The following is an 18,014-nucleotide window of genomic DNA, read 5'->3' on the forward strand; positions in this document are numbered from 1 at the left end:
GAGCTGGGGGTGAGGGGCATTGTCTCAGGCTCAAGCCATTTCCTGTGAACCAGTGGGAGGAAAAGTCCTGTGCGGAGTTGGGGGAGGAGTGTTTTACACTTCGGGGTGGGGGAGTCGTTTCAAGTCCATAAGCCCTTTTCCGTCTTTGTTCCTCTGTGGCGGAGTTTTCACTCTGGGGGCCGCGCAGTGTGACTCCATTTCACACTGCAGGTTGGCAGGGTGACAGTGGGAAGGAACATGACTTACTAATAACATTCAGCAAAAGCTACTAGCTTACACAGGGGTTTCAGGTGTTTAAGGTGGGAAAATACAAGCAAGTTTTTGTATATTGGTGCTAGAAAAAGATGCAATGAAAATAAAATATATAGATCTCATTTCCTAAATTGAGATATTGCCATCAATTAAAAGGGTTACCAAGACAGCTTGTTCATCACCCCATCAAAAAAAAGATGGTTCTCATTCAACAACCATAAATGAAGACATTCTGCTGAACTCCAGAAAGCTTTTCTCTTAAGTGTCATCCAACAACACAGCGCTCAAAGGCACCAACAGTGTCCTGAAGCTTCAGCACAGATGAATAATCTTGGTTAGATCAAAGAGGGGAAATGTGAACACATGGAGGGACAGAGCAGGCTCTCACGTTTCCAGAGGAGAACTCGGATCAAAGTAACTAGATCTGGCCAACTTACTACCAGCACTAAAAGGTGATGAAATAGTGTCCGCACACAGAGGATGTAAGAGGTCAATCCCAAAAAATCTATATTTTTATTTTACTAGGCAAGTCAGTTAAGAACTGCCTTGTTCAGGGGCAGAATGACAGATTTTTACCTTGTCAGCTCGGGGATTTGATTTTGCAACATTTCAGTTACTAGTTCAACGCTCTAACCAATAGGCTACCTGCCGGCCCATATACAGGATCTTTAATTATATAACCAAGTGAATGGGTGAAGGCATAGTGCAATAGAACCAAAGCACTAACCACTGCCCTAGTACTTCCAACCAAAATATTTTGTCGTTACATAACCATTCTCCATTACTTAATGACCCTATCAAAAAAACTAAAGCTTCATACAATACAGTTTAAGTATGGCCCTGCAGGATATTCAAGGCTCAGGATGACAGGATCTTGCATTCTGAATAGAATCTTACCTGATCCACCAAACTGACTGCTAGCGAGTGTCGTCGGTCTGTTCTTCCCATTAGCCACAGGTGGTGCAAACATCTAGAAGAGGTGGGAAATAAATTCATAAATACACCTTCATTGAACATACAGTAAAACTAGATCATCTGTGATATGAAATGTGGGCTGGACACGGATAAGAGTGATCCCTGGTTACAGTGGCTTGTTTAACATGCCATCTCATGAGCCACTGTATGTTTCTGCCTCTTTGGCATCTGGGCCAGCGACAGCCATACTGCAGCATTTTCAGCCAATCCTGGCATAGCACGGCACACACACACACACACACACACACACCTTTGTCTCTAGTGGGTTTAGATTCCTTCCCTAGCTACTACTTATAGAACCATGGACGCGTTTATGATTTGAGTGGTGGCTACAAAAATGATGTGCATAGCAAACCAAGGTCTTGATTGAGGGCATGATAGTTGATACTCCACACACTAGTGGCCCATTAACTGACAGAGGAAACAGAACCAATGGAATTTCCCAATGTTACACATCATAAGGCTAAAATAATGGAGGAAATCAAATACATGGGCAGATCACATTAGTAAGCTGTGGTTAGTGGAGAGATATCAATTAATGTGGGACATCAAGTCTGATGACAAGCGTTTACCTTAATTAGAATTCCTGGTCTTGAATCCATGGATGTCCCCCGTATAAGGTAATTTTCCATAACAATACTAAGGATATTACATTTATTCAGAGAGAAACACTGACATGAATGTCAACTCAAAAGCCCAAGACAGAAATCATATGGGAAAAATGAATGGGGAAAAAAATAACAGGCCGATGCCAGCAAGTGGATAAAAATCCTAACCAAAATCCCATTCATCTGACCATTTATAAAGACCTGCTATTCAAGAGACACAAATGACAGGGCTACCCCATTTCACACAGCATGTATTGAGTTGAATATGATGTAAGGTTTTTCAGCTGTGTATACTTTGAGAGTGCCAGAACCACTCAAGAGTATGGAGCATCCCTTTAAAAGTCCTGGAACTTATCAGCAATCAAACTATTGGAAGGTTGTGCACAAAATAAGATAAACCAAACTCGGAGCAAAATATAAACATAACTGCAAACATAGGAATCAAATGCATCTAGTCTAAATAAATCTTCAGCATTCAGGTCAACCCAAACTATAAATCAACCTTACTGCAGATTATGTTCTCTCGTGTTCAAAGACTGATTTAAAACCCAATGAATAAACACATTGGACTTGTGTTGTATTCAGGTGACCTTACTTTGATGTGGGATGGGGGTAAAACAGATTCTTCTCCCCCCCCCCCCCCCCCCCCCAAACGACATCTGGGGGGAAATTAAGCTACTTCTGCCATGCAGGAGTTAAAGGATAAAAAAAAAGCATGAGGTGAGCGATGTAACGGGCCCGTCCCTCCCCATTCATCTCTCTCGTCCACCCTACCGTCCACCCGGCCCAGCAGCCCTTATGACCTGGCCCCAGACCCCTAGACCACTCTCTCTTACCGCACTGAAATCCAGGAGGTCGTTGAGTTCCTTGTCTTGTGTTCCCACTGCAGCCATTCTCTGCTGCGGCTGCTCGTTCATGCCCCTCAGTCTCTAACAACCCTACGAGAGAGATTCGCAAATAGGATAGACTGACTTTTAATGGAACCAGACTAGAGAGTACAAACACATTGAATGTGACTGAGAAAAAAATATCACACTAGATATTACTGGCTGATATTACTAAAGAATTCATGACTTCTATCACTTGTGAAAATGAGTGAACATACAGACGGTAACATACTGCTTTTTCGGCCTTGTCATTGACCCTTACCTACCACTATCTATGGACACAGATGAGTAAAGAGTTGAGTACCCAGACTAATAGTTAAAGATCCTTCCCCTCTTACTAAATGATTTCCCAGAAGCCCTACAACCTTAACACTGCCGCCTGATCGCCTCTGACTTTTTCATGGTAATAATTGTCGTCAGACGTGGGTGAGGAGTCAAGGCTATTTTGGCATATGGGACACGGTTGTTCAAACAATAGGCCGGAAAAATGGGAAACACTTTTGTTGTAACAGAGTTAAAAATTAGGCCAGTGCATTCATTAATTGGTAATAATAACATATGAACAACCTAAAGAACAACCAGAGAATGTCATCAACTCCTTTGGGCATGACCAAATAAGCTACTAATAGTGAGGCTCACTACACAGGCTGCAAAGAAGAGAATCAGATGTTCTATGTGAAACATGTAGGCCCGTTTAGTTTTTGTATCCCTTATCCAACCTTTAGCAAGAGTAATCGCACTTCTGAGACCATGTCTTCCTTTCTGATGCTTCCACAACAAATCACACGCACGTCAATCATCCAATTCTATATGAAAGTAAAGTATATTAGGTTTACAATTAGACATAATTGGGACCATTGTTTGCACTGGGTAATAGGGGTGAAAGGCAGAGCTAATGGATGTATGCAAACATGTCATTACCAAATTACCATATGTCAGCGCAGAGGAACCTTGTCAAATGAAATATATATATATAAAAAATAAGCATGAATACTGGATTTACCCTGAGTTTTGCATTCCAACATGCGCCTGAGGCACAAAGGGTAGAGCTTGGATGCTCAGCAGCAGCAGTACATGCCACACAAAAACACTGCCAGTGCAACTGGAAAGAAGCACTAGGGCACCAACAGGTGGTGTACTTTTACCACATTCTTTGTAATCCATTACTAGTGCAATTTGCTTTAATTAACAATATAGGGGCTTAAACCAGAAAATAAACGCAACTTCTCAGAAGTAAAAGGTAAAAGACCAGATTTGTAACAATACATCCATTTCAAAATGAAAGCTATTCTTACTTTCTTCTTATTTGTCACACATGTCATAAGGTGAATGCACCAATTTGTAAGTCGCTCTGGATAAGAGCGTCTGCTAAATGACTTAAATGTAAATGTACATAGGGCCTAGTTCCTTAGAGCCAAAACCACACTGTGGGATCAAGGAATTTGTGTGTTTGGAGTTTCAGCCAATTATGCTTCAGCATATTGAAACGTGAATATATTCTTTGAAGGCTGAGAATACCTGTGTAAAAAAAGATTCAAAAGGAGATCAAATTTGACCATACAAATGGCTATATACCATGCAAAGGATCCATCAGGAATAGGCCTTTGTATTGAAAGTGAAGGCAGGTTAGGCCTACATAACCTAACCTTGAATAAAACAAATTTAATACCCTAATATAACACTAGGCCCAAGCGTAAATAAGCCTAATGTTGCTTTGCCAGACTTTCGGATAAGGTGGTAGGCCAAGGATACACAAACCTTGCCAAACATAAACCATAAAAACATTTACTGTTCCAAAATGTTGTGGGTATGTCTTGATAGTTAAAAGGAATTTGTGGATACACACATTTTGTAATGCAGAATTGCATATTTTGCTACTGACCGTACAAACAATATTCGGTTGCAACAGATTACTACGTCTATGGTTGCCTTGTACACATGCGAGAAAGACAAGGAAAGAAGTCCTCCAAGTGCAAAACTAGGCCTATAGAATGTATTTCTAAAGGGAACACGTTTTTCTAAAAAAAATATTAAATATATATACACACGTTCGATAAAACTGACCTAATAGTCCTCAAATATTTGAGATCTAAGAGCAAAATAAAATCCATTGGGATAATGTACTTCGCAAAATATTCGAGCAAATTGAAGCCAAATCACCAACTAGTAAGTAGAATGTGAGCTTTGGATAGTTGTGTTAATATCATAACAAATTGCTTATGTTTGAGTTTAAATAAATTAAAATTCAACTGTTGCTTCTTAGAAACAGAATATAATGTCAATGTTGCCAACCAGAATGTAACATCGACAGAAATCGAAGCAAGCAGTGTGGACATCATGATCAAATGTATAAAAACAAATCTGCTCAGTCCAACGATAGTTCGTTACAATACATTTGACCCCACATTGTTCCGCGTAGTTTCCAAGACTGAAACAACGTAAATATTTATTCCAGATTATAAACTCTTCTAAACAGTCAGCTATCCGTTTCCAATGATAACAGGCCACATCTAGGTCCTATATAGCTATACTGAAAAGGGATGCTTTTCAGCCGGAGGATATTCAGGTCCAAAATGGAATATCCAGCTACACAAAGTTTAAAATAATGAATTACCTTTATGAAAAGGGCTTCTGAAAGATACTGAAAAGAGTGGCCTCTGAATAACTGCGAAAGACCTTGAAATAAAGCAATAAATATGTTGCTTCTTTTGAAATATTACAAAATACAACTCAAGGTTAGTTTGCATTTGAGTTCGTTCAGAGAGATGGTGGAATTCTGCCAAATGTGCAATAAAATAAATTAAAGTCTAGCCTGCTTAACCACTTTCATTAAATTAAGGGGTGGTGGTTTTGTGTATTATTGGTTATAGAAAGGTTTGTTACTTGCTTTACATTTGTTATGAACCTTTAAAATGGCAGGGTGAACAAATGAAAGCACAAGTTTATAATGCCCCTCAACATTATTTAGGCTACAGTCAATTCGTTTTTCGTCATAAACACATAACAGGCTTCTTTATTGGAAAATTGAGACTGGCAAACACATCAAAATTAGTCATATTCAGAATAACCTTACAATATATTTATGGTGAACAAAGGACTAATTTCCCTCACTACACGGTTGGTGCGGAGACCATCACACACTTGATGGCTGAACTCGCCACCTTACTAGAAACCAGACAAAAACTTACACCCCCCTGCTCCAACCACACATTCCCAAAACTTTTGATAATTGTAGAGTCATACGTTCTACAATTGGCCTACATTAGGTACAATGAATTCGTGCATTTTAACGACTACATGCGAGTGTGAAGCAGAAACATTTTTACCTTTAATCTTCAAATGTCTGGCATCCAACAGTAAAAAGAAAGGCTGAGTATCGCAGGGGGAAAAAACATAAAACTTCAAGAGAATTTCAACCTCAGCGCGTGAAACACATTGGATCGCTGTAGATGTCTTCCTTATTCCTCTTGAACCTTGCTCTGTTACACTACCCACATCATATCATATCATTAGTACAATGTAACCAGTCCGAATCCAAACAATATCTAGTTATTAATCTCACGTCTTCCTTTTTGTTGTTACAATTAAGATGATTTCATTCTTCTAGTAGACATCTTAACCACCTCCGTCCACATTGTCAAAAGCAACAACGTATCCCTACGCATGAAATGAGGGCCCCAACGCCAGCGGTGTCCGATTTCAAACGCCTATAGAAAGACAACCTATTTGCTCATAGGACAATAAAAAATATTAGATATAACGATCTACATTGATGTAACAACCGCATATGTTAGTTCGTTGGTCAACAGTTCATGGTGTTCTCTTCAAAATAAAAGAGATCTAAAGGACTACGCCTTTCAGCGGAAGGTTATTGTAGGAAAGTTCACTGTGATTACACAGCAGTTTCCAGAGATGGATTGATAAATCCGTAAGAGCATAGCCAATAGAAAAGCAGGTATGAGTGACAAGCAGACACAGAAGCCAATAGTCGACCGGAAATACATTTTGGAACCTCCCTCTTCTTGACGCTTGCTTTTGCTGTGTGATAATGAAGGCTGTGAGGGGGGCTACAGTGTAAACTCTGACATCATTTTAATGCTGTGGTTATCGTTTTTTTCTCGCTCTACATTTTGAAAGCGTAGCCCTAGCCTACTCTAAGCGGATGGGTGAAATGGTCAAATAAATAACATTCATTGCCTATGTCAACCACACACTATACTAGTTGAATTGGTTTATAGGCTATGTGCACCGTAGTATCAACAGAGTGGACATCACCAAATTGTTGTCAGACCTTATGATCTAGCCTTTAATCAAATTAAATTGTATTGGTCACGCACATATTTACCAGATATTATTGTGGGTGTATTGCAATGCTTTCTCAGAGTAATAGGCTGTTCTACATTATTATAATTTTTGTCTTTCTTTTTTAAGGTCAGATAGACACCACATGTCTAACAGTATGACAACGTTAGACTTTAACCATTTTTCTTTTGACAATTTTCTTACCTAATCAATTGTTTCCCTCTCAATTCTCACCTTAAAACTGCTCACGCCATTGATAAGCCTATCTATCCCGTTTTTACTAAATGTTTGCCAATCAATGAATAATATATTTTTTAAAGATAATAGATAACTATGTTATTATTGGGCCTGAGTTTTTCTTGACCTGGTGAAATGAACAGAGAAAACTCTCTAGACACTTAAATAATGTTGATTGATTACGTGCTATTTTCACTGTGGACACAATATTTATTGACAAAAGCTGAACCTTAACCATAAAACTAAACTTCCTTGGTCTTCTCCACTGAGAGAGGAGGGAAAGAAAAGAGTATGGGATCACAGAGTACAGGATTTTAACAGAGCATGAATGTGGGGGGAGGGGAGGAGGTCTGGCTGCAGAGAGAGCGCGAGAGAGACAGAGAGAGAGAGAGAGAGCATGTGTTGAGAGACGACGAGGCATATATTGAAGTCTACGTTTTGGTAAGACGTTAAGAAAAAAAAAAGATATGACTTAATAGCTAGGTAGTTAGATTATATCTTTCTATAAATTACCACAAAAGATACACAGCTTTGGAATGTCAATGACTTTAAATCAACCTCACTTCCCTAATAAAACAAAACCAAATGTTTTTACACTGAAGGGCAATATATATGTAAACTCTAAGCGCATCACACACTATTGGAAATATATGTTTTAATCAGCTTATATGTTTCTTATAGCATGTCTTATGTGTTGAGACCAGCTGACCAACTCCAGCTGGTCTTATGTTATTCTAATGGCTGCTTTATAACTAATGTCAGAGGCTCCGCCTTAAACCTTGTCATACAGGGTTCTCCAACCCTGCTCCTGGATCTAGCACACCTGATTCTAATATTTAGCCAGTTGATAAGCTGAGTCAGGTCAGTTACAACTGGGGTTGGAGTGAAACAGTAGGGTAGCTTTCCAGGAACAGGGTTGGAGAGCATTGCGTGTAGAAACTACAAACCCTTTAGATCAACCATGAGGCAAGGATGCGATAAGGAATGCAATGACCAACATCAAGTTCAGACTGGCTAATGGGTAGATAAACATGTGATGATGATGTTTATGATGAGGATGATGACAACCATTTGTGTTTGTGGTCCAAGTTGTGGCCAAAGTTTACAGTTGGAAAGCAAAGATTTTGTATGGAAATTATTAAAAGCATCAACTAAATATCTAACTGTCCATTTACTTAGGATAGCCAGGAGAGAGAGAGGGATTGGCTGCCAATAGAATATATAGGTAAATAATCACGGTGTCCCCTGGGTAGGAGAGTCTCGGCAGCACAGTGCATTAATTAGTCCCAGGGACCATCTGTGGAATGTAATGGGGTTATTGCCTACAAATGCACATATGGGCCATAAATACCTTTACTAACACACTGAACACATTGATGGAAGGCAGGGAGAAAAAACACAGAAAATTATCCCTGCTGTCAAAAAAGGACATCTGATTCACTTATCTGACAGCCACTTGAAAAATCCGGAATTAAGGTATCTATTCATCAAAAATCAAAAATTTGAACAGATGGAAACATCTGTTTGAAAAGGAATTGGCAGAAGAAAAAATATATTTTTCCACTATTGGGCCCTGGGTAAGAATAGTGCTGTTGTCAGTGTTAGCAATGAGGCTTGTAAGCTCTCCAAGTAGTTTGTATTAACAGCTGGGCCTGACATGGAGAGCATGTACAAGGGCAGCCAGAGTGAAGAGGGGGGGTCAAAAAAATAGTCTGAAAACCTTTAACTAAAGGATCAAAGACATGAATTCATAGAAAATTGGAGTGGATAGTGAACTCCAAGAAATAAAGGTGGAGTGGAAGATGAAAAAATGGACATACATAAAATGGAGTATTGATTTGAGTTAAGTGTACCTGTAAATGTTGTACCAATAATGTGTGTGCCAGGGAAATAGACAAGTATGATTTAAAATCACAACATTTAACCATCCGTCATATTGCAATGGTTGTTTATGATTAACAGGTCGCAGAATGGTAGCCTGGCAGCCCCAGATCATGATAATCATATATCATTGTCACTGGAAGAACAAATGGATACCAAAATACTGTATATTTAATATACAATCTTCAAATGCATTAATAGTACAATAGACAAGACAGAATGTATTTGGAGCGAGAAACAGACATATTTGCCCTCATTACTTCCTTCAAGCCATTCCCTGCCTTCTCTCTGTAATTAACCCCAGATGCACGTAGAAAAATTAGCATATATTTTGCACATTGGTGCTAATCGGTCATATATTTGGGCACGTATAAAATATTCAAATGTATACAAATCTTTGAATATAGACCAATTCATGTAAGTAATAATTGTGTACTAAGTGTACAAATAATGCAATATTAGATGTATTTATCAAATTAATTATGTAAAGAACAGAAACAAATAAACAAAGGGGGATTCACCACTCCTGGGAGAACAAGGGAAAAAAGCCTTGTGGGCCAATGTTCTCTTTGTTCCATTTTACACTGAACAAATGGAAGCATGTACCTTTCCTCTTTATGTTTTGTGGTTTGGTGCTACCTGTCTCAACAGTCTCTTACATCTTTTTTCAAATCCAGCCCTCCTCCCCAGCATCCTCTCTGTTCAGTCTATAGAAAGCCACTCATGCAAACCACATCACCAGGTTATATCACACAGCAGTGAGACAAGCTGCTCACTACACTGAGTCCCTAACAGTCAATGACTGAGTAATGGTAGAGGCTTTGGATTGGTTGTGGGGGAAGGGCAGAGGTGCATAGGGTTCTGATCACACAAGAAACTAGGCCAAGACCGACAACACTTCAAACGCTAGCCCCTCCCATCACTGCAACTTGTTACAGGATCAAGACAATCCCTTGAGAGAATGTCATTAACCAGACATAAAAAAGCATTTGGTCCACAACATGTGTATTTAGAGAATAAACCTTATGTATTTGGGCAATGATTCATATTTCCGTACCCCTTGAAAGCATTGCTCCAATGAAAGGGGCTGAAGGTAGCAGGGGATAGATTGATAGCGTTGGCTGGATGCCTGTATTTTGAGTCTATCTCTGCAGAAGTAAAGGGGGAGGGGAGGAGGACCTATCTGTTGTGCTCTCTGTACTCATGGTAAACTGACCCCCACAGAGCAGAAACTATCCAAGCTCAGATGCCCACCTGTGTAATATCAGCAAGGTGCACAGTGAAGAGTGTTTAACAAGCTACAAGGCCAGCTAGCTATGAGGAAAGACAAGTTTAAGACTCTATGTGATGTGAAGACACCTCAAATTCAAATAATTCGTAGATAACCTCATGGTACACAAAGTACCCCCATGGTACACAAAGAATAAGTTAAATGTGAACACAAATGTGTTCTGTATTATACTTCCAATATAGTATATTGCATTTGACTGAAACTATAATTCTCAAAGAGCTTTTTGGATTGACTTTAAAATGAATCTCACAACCATCCCAAAGCTAAATTGAACATAATGCTGAATGTCACAGACAAAAACAAATCAACTGTGTATTAACAAAGCCCAACAAACCCTATTGTCCCATTTTAACATGAGGTGGATTCCTGACCACTACCTTTCTCTTGTGATTTTTGACACCCCTCCTGCCATCTTGAAATCCCATTATTGCGCAGTAATTCCATGGGTAGCCCCTGTTCTGCAACCCACACTTCAGGTACGGTGAACAGAACACTGTCAGGCAGGCACATTAGAACCCCCACCACGGAACAGACTTGCGGTCCCATGAGTGAGAAGGAGAGCAAAAATGTGGTAGTGCAACAAAAGACACAGAGAGATACAGAGACAGAGACAGAGAGAGAGAGAGACAGAGAGAGAGAGAGAGAGAGAGAGGTCCCTGGCAATATCAAAACTTCCCAATCTTTGGTCGCTTGACATTTTGTAAATATAATGTAATAGTCACATACTGAGTAGGAAGTGTGGGAGGGCAAATTCATATGATTACAATCAGATCAAGGTTTGAATTGACTCTAAATCAATTGGAGCAGGCATGTCAGGCAGATTCAGGACAGGAGGAGGAAAAGAAGGAGAGAAAGGGAGATAGATGGGAGTGAGTGGGGGAGGGAGACAGAGATTGTTGGTGTCTTGGGAGCACTGGAACAACAATAACAGCAGTGTGTGTGTGTCTGTGTGAGTGAGTGCCTGCGTGTGTGTGTGTGTTCGTGTGTGCATGTGTCTGAGCAAGAGCATAGAAGAGGGGGGTGTTATTGCTTGCAAACGTGATGAAATGACATCTCCTCTACTCCACAACACAGCTGCTGCAGCAGTAGAACACATTCTGCCAAGATACCTGACCTTTTTCTGTTTTCTCTCTGACACACATCAGGCCATAAGTGTGTTTATCCGTGTGTTCTAATCTGCTTCAGTATGTCTAACGTTCTCCCGTTACACTGATACTCTATTGTTTACCACAACCCTTTCTGTTCAAAACATGATCTCTCTTTAGGTAAGAATTACATCAGCAAAATATAACAATAATGTCTAGACTATATTTCTTTATTTTGAAAAGAATCAAGTACATATTGCTATTCTCCCAAAATGTTTGTGACCTATATATACCATTTTGTTATTGGCTGAAATGACTAGGGTCATTTTTAAGCGCATGAACCCAGGTAATAACTTTGATTTCTAAAGTTATGAATGTAAGAAATTCAGGTATTGGACCCTCTTTCATTATATCTCTATATTCTTCCATCCTTTTTTTGCATCCCCTCCCCCTTTCTTTGCAGATTAGAATTAATTAGCAATCAAAGAGCCTCCAGAGAGCTCAGGCTCTTAATTACCTCCTCATTTGCATTTTTGCATATTAATGACTGCAGAGTTTTTGTGGGGTTTTTGCCGCAGTGGTTTAAATGCACCTCAGTCCTCTCCTCTAGGGAGGGGAATGGCCAGCGGCGAGGCTCCAAGCCTCCCCGTCCCCCAAAATACTTCCTGGTGGGAGTTGGGCAGAGTGGGGGTAGATGCAGAGGGTGGCAGGGTTCAGGGGTCAAGGGTCACTGTCCCTGATCAACATAAGAAAGAACACATGTCTTCTGTGTGTGTTCATTGTGAAAACAGCAGGGTGCCCAACTACCTCAGGTCATAACGAAGATGACACACACACAAAGTGGTCACCAGAGACGGTAGACAACAGCTCCCAGGCTGTTGTCTACCGTGGGCCTAAACCTGGAAAATAACACCACATCCTACTGTGTCGGAGATACCGAACACATTTATTCATTGTGTTTAACTTAAAGACATTCTGCACTTCACTGTAGTCATGTATAATGTAGGTGTTCTCCATTCATGATGTTTTGTTGTTTGAAAATAGATTGTTAGCTTCAAGTATTCGCCAAAGATACTAGATTCATTATACTCAAACATGCACAAATAGACGTTATCTCAGTGAAGATGAAGAATAAGTGGAGATTTGGACACTTTCCCGACAGTATGCCTTCTCATCACAGGCTGAGCTAGGAAACATTTATAACCACATGGATAACACACGAGAGAGCACCCACACACACCATTTGTGGGAATATGCAACTCACACAGTGGACTCTTAGTCTGCTTAACTGTCATTAGTGGAGGATTAGATGTGTGTGTGTGTGGGGGGGGGGGGGGGGGGCTGAGCAGGGGAGTGGAGGGAGCCGTCACGTGACTCCGTTCACCCCACAGGATACCCTGAGGGAATCAGATGTGCGCACACACACACACACACCCACACACACACACACAACTGTGTAAGTGGACACGGCAGAGTACAAGACCTTAGCAAAAATGGTGGAATTAAAGTTAAGAGTCAAAGTGCACACATTTCAGAGTACGTAAGAAAGTATCAAGAAGCATAATGGTGGTGTGTTTATGCATTTGCTTAAGTGGGTAAAAAGTATAGTACTGTACTTGAATGTTCAGCATGGTCTGCTTAGCATCTATAGCTAACCATGTGTACTGGACCAATAACAATGTATTTGATTTGATGGCTGGGCCGGCTTCCGCTGTGGTGGATTCAGCAGAATGAATGGCAGCAAGTTTGTGTGTGCAGTAGCAAGTTACTACTGGGATGTAGCTTCAGTATTCAGGTCATTCTAGAAAGGATACTGCCATCTTGAGGCGGAACTGATGTCCTGAGTACTGCATGTGGAAAATATATAGTTGAGGTGGGAGCTCTTAATACCAGAATATCCTATTTATTTTTCAATTGTTAATTTATTTAATTTTTTTCTTCTTTTGACTAAGTACAACACAAAATCATACAACCACTTTTTTCACCTAATTTAACCTCTATGGGATCAGTGTCCAGTTGAGCTAACATAGGCTAATGTGACTAGCATGAGGTTGTAAGTAACAAGAACATTTCCCAGGACATATACATATCTGATATGGGCAGAAAGTTCAAATTCTTGTTAATCTAACTGCACTGTCCAATTTACAGTAGCTATTACAGTGAAATAATACCATGCTATTGTTTGAGGAGAGTGCACAGTTATGAACATGTAGTCATAAACCAATTAGGCACATTTGGGCAGTCTTGATACAACATTTTGAACAGAAATGCAATGGTTCATTGAATCAGTCTAAAAAGTCTAAAAAGTTGCACATACACTAGTGGCCAGAATCTAAACCTGGAATAGTATATTATGGCCTTTCTCTTGCATTATCTTTTACCAGATCGAATGTGTTATATTCTCCTAAATTCATTTCACATTTCCACAAATTTCAAAGTGTTTCCTTTCAAATGGTATCAAGAATATGCCTATCTTTGCTTCAGGTTCTGAGCAATAGGCAGTTCGATTTGGGTATGAGATTTAGGCGAAAATTGGAGAAAAAAAAGAGTCCAATCCTTAATTAATCAGTGTTTCGTCTAGAAATACATGTTTTACATTGCAATATATTTTCATATAAAATGATTACCTTTTACAATGCAATGCTCATTTTACTTTTCATGATTCTCTTCTCATTTGTTAAAATAAACGTTACTATTACTTAACTGCTTGGTGACCCTATTTTAAACCGGTTTGTCTACTAAAGATTTTGAGAAGTACATAATGAAAATGTAGGTCTGTAAAGTAGAAACATATAAAGTGTGATATATATACTGTAATGTTCTATTATGAGGATATGGTGAATGCACCAATTTGTAAGTCGCTCTGGATAAGAGCGTCTGCTAAATGACTTAAATGTAAATGTAAATGTAATTTTACTTCACAGTAAATTAAAATAAATCTGATATTGACAAGGTCAGAGATGTACTGTATGTAACAATGCATCCCCAATACAGTAAACATGTATCCAAAATGAAGCTCCTGGGGTGTGATTCACACTGCTTTACTATAAAATTGCATTGGCCAATACAGTCCTGTAATGCCATAATATATGCCACTTACATAGCAGACGCTTTTAGTGTGAATCCCACCCCAGCAACTTCCTTTTGGATACATGTTTACTGTATAAGGGGTGCATTGTTACATGAAGTGCATATCTGATCTTGTCAATATCAGACTTTTTAAAACTTACTGTGAATTAAATTAATAATAGTTATCACCATAATAAGCACATTACTATATATAGCATCATTTCGTTACCAAAAAATGGTTTAACAAATCAAAACATATTTTAGATTCTTCAGAGTAGCCACCCGTTGCCTTGATGACAGCTTTGCACACTCTTGGCATTCACTCAACCAGCTTCACCTGGAATGCTTTTCAACAGTCTTGGAGTTCCCACATATGCTGAGCACTTGGCTGCTTTCCTTCATTCTGCGGTCCAACTCATCTCAAACTATCTCAATTGGGTTGAGGTCAGGTGATTGTGGAGACCAGGTCAGCTGATGCAGCACTCAATCACTCTCTTTCTTGGTCATATAGCCCTTACACAGCCTGGAGGTGTGATGGGTCATTGTCCTGTTGAAAAACAAATGATAGTCCCACTAAGCACAAACCAGATGGGGTGGTGTATCGCTGTAGAATGCTGTGGTAGCTATGCTGGTTAAGCTGATCAAGCCATGCTGGTTAATCTGTCTTTCGGCACCGTATATACAGTGACTTCAGAAAGTATTCAGACCCCTTGACTTTTTCCACATTTTGTTAGGTTACAGCCTCATTCTAAAGTTGATTAAATCGTTTCCTCCCCCGTCAATCTAAACACAAGATCCCAGAATGACAAAGCAAAAACAGATTTTTTAAACATTTTTGCTGATTTATAAATTTTTTTTTTTAAATATCACATTTACATAAGTATTCAGACCTTTTACTCAGTACTTTGTTGAAACATATTCGGCAGCAATTACAGCCTTGAGTATTCTTGAGTATTACACTACAAGCTTGGCACACCTGTATTTGGGGAGTTTCTCCCATTCTTCACTGCAGATCCTCTCAAGCTCTGTCAGGTTGGATGGGGAGCGTTGCTGCACAGCTATTTTCAGGTCTCTCAAGAGATGTTCGATTGGGTTCAAGTCCGGGCTCTGGCTGGGCATTCAGAGACTTGTCCCGAAGCCACTCTTGCGTTGTCTTGGCTGTGTGCTTGGGGTCTTTGTCTTGTTGGAAGGTGAACCTTCTCCCCAGTCTGAGGTCCTGATCGCTCTGGAGCAGGTTTTCATTAAGGATCTCTCTGCTCTATTCATTTTTGCTTCCTGACTAGTCTCCCAGTCCCTGCAACTGGAAAACATCCCAACAGCATAATGCTGCCACTACCATGCTTCACCGTAGGGATAGTGCCAGCTTTCCTCCAGACGTGAAGCTTGGCATTCAGGCCAAAAAGTTCAATCTTGGTTTTATCAGACCAGAGAATCTTGTTTCTCATGGTCTGAGAGTCGTTAGGTGCCTTTTGGCCCTTTTCCAAGCGGGCTGTCATGTGCCTTTTACAGAGTGGCTTACGTCTGGCCACTCTACCATAAAGGCCTGATTGATGGAGTGCTGCAGTTTTGTTGTCCTTTTGGAAGGTTCTCCCATCTCCACAGAGGAACACCAAATCAAATCAAATTTATTTATATAGCCCTTCGTACATCAGCTGATATCTCAAAGTGCTGTACAGAAACCCAGCCTAAAACCCCAAACAGCAAGCAATGCAGGTGTAGAAGCACGGTGGCTAGGAAACACTCCCTAGAAAGGCCAAAACCTAGGAAGAAACCTAGAGAGGAACCAGGCTATGTGGGGTGGCCAGTCCTCTTCTGGCTGTGCCGGGTGGAGATTATAACAGAACATGGCCAAGATGTTCAAATGTTCATAAATGACCAGCATGGTCGAATAATAATAAGGCAGAACAGTTGAAACTGGAGCAGCAGCACGGCCAGGTGGACTGGGGACAGCAAGGAGTCATCATGTCAGGTAGTCCTGGGGCATGGTCCTAGGGCTCAGGTCCTCCGAGAGAGAGAAAGAAAGAGAGAAGGAGAGAATTAGAGAACGCACACTTAGATTCACACAGGACACCGAATAGGACAGGAGAAGTACTCCAGATATAACAAACTGACCCTAGCCCCCCGACACTTAAACTACTGCAGCATAAATACTGGAGGCTGAGACAGGAGGGGTCAGGAGACACTGTGGCCCCATCCGAGGACACCCCCGGACAGGGCCAAACAGGAAGGATATAACCCCACCCACTTTGCCAAAGCACAGCCCCCACACCACTAGAGGGATATCTTCAACCACCAACTTACCATCCTGAGACAAGGCTGAGTATAGCCCACAAAGATCTCCGCCATGGCACAAACCAAGGGGGGGCGCCAACCCAGACAGGATGACCACAACAGTGAATCAACCCACTCAGGTGACGCACCCCTTCCCTTGTAATTGGGTTAGAGGCAGACAATCCCAATGGAAAGAGGGGAACCGGCCAGGCAGAGACAGCAAGGGCGGTTTGTTGCTCCAGAGCCTTTCCGTTCACCCTCCCACTCCTGGGCCAGACTACACTCAATCATATGACCCACTGAAGAGATGAGTCTTCAGTAAAGACTTAAAGGTTGAGACCGAGTTTGCGTCTCTGACATGGGTAGGCAGACCGTTCCATAAAAATTGAGCGTCTTGTGACCGTAGCGTACGTGTAGGTATGTACGGCAGGACCAAATCAGAGAGATAGGTAGGAGCAAGCCCATGTAATGCTTTGTAGGTTAGCAGTAAAACCTTGAAATCAGCCCTTGCTTTGACAGGAAGCCAGTGTAGGGAGGCTAGCACTGGAGTAATATGATCAAATTTTTTGGTTCTAGTCAGGATTCTAGCAGCCGTATTTAACACTAACTGAAGTTTATTTAGTGCTTTATCCGGGTAGCCGGAAAGTAGAGCATTGCAGTAGTCTAACCTAGAAGTGACAAAAGCATGGATGAATTTTTCTGCGTCATTTTTGGACAGAAAGTTTCTGATTTTTGCAATGTTACGTAGATGGAAAAAAAGCTGTCCTTGAAATGGTCTTGATATGTTTTTCAAAAGAGAGATCAGGGTCCAGAGTAACGCCGAGGTCCTTCACAGTTTTATTTGAGACGATTGTACAACCATTAAGATTAATTGTCAGATTCAACAGAAGATCTCTTTGTTTCTTGGGACCTAGAACAAGCATCTCTGTTTTGTCCGAGTTTAAAAGTAGAAAGTTTGCAGCCATCCACTTCCTTATGTCTGAAATACATGCTTCTAGCAAGGGCAATTTTGGGGCTTCACCATGTTTCATTGAAATGTACAGCTGTGTGTCATCCGCATAGCAGTGAAAGTTAACATTATGTTTTCGAAATAACATCCCCCGAAAACAATAGTGGTCCTAAAACGGAACCTTGAGGAACACCGGAATTTACAGTT

General features: G+C 40.6%; 1 protein-coding gene across 9 annotated transcripts in view; it reads right to left on the reverse strand.

The window, feature by feature from the left end:
* The window catches only part of LOC115144886 (transcription factor E2-alpha-like), a 31,544-nt gene extending 24,976 nt beyond the window's left edge, over nucleotides 1-6,568 (reverse strand). For 3 of the 9 annotated variants that reach the window (XM_029685998.2, XM_029685994.2, XM_029685991.2), the window contains exons 1-3: nucleotides 6,049-6,561; nucleotides 2,672-2,773; nucleotides 1,150-1,222 (exon numbers count right to left, since the gene is read on the reverse strand). In XM_029685998.2, coding sequence (XP_029541858.1) covers nucleotides 1,150-1,222; nucleotides 2,672-2,752 — 154 coding nt within the window. In that variant the 5' untranslated portion in view covers nucleotides 2,753-2,773; nucleotides 6,049-6,561. Of the gene's footprint in view, nucleotides 1-1,149; nucleotides 1,223-2,671; nucleotides 2,774-6,048 lie in introns of all 9 variants that reach the window. The other 6 variants (XM_029685992.2, XM_029685996.2, XM_029685995.2 and 3 more) reach the window with 4 other exon arrangements.
* Nucleotides 6,569-18,014: the final 11,446 nt, after the last annotated feature.

The sequence above is a fragment of the Oncorhynchus nerka genome, linkage group LG17 (assembly GCF_034236695.1).
Source record: "Oncorhynchus nerka isolate Pitt River linkage group LG17, Oner_Uvic_2.0, whole genome shotgun sequence".
Lineage (NCBI taxonomy): Eukaryota > Metazoa > Chordata > Actinopteri > Salmoniformes > Salmonidae > Oncorhynchus > Oncorhynchus nerka.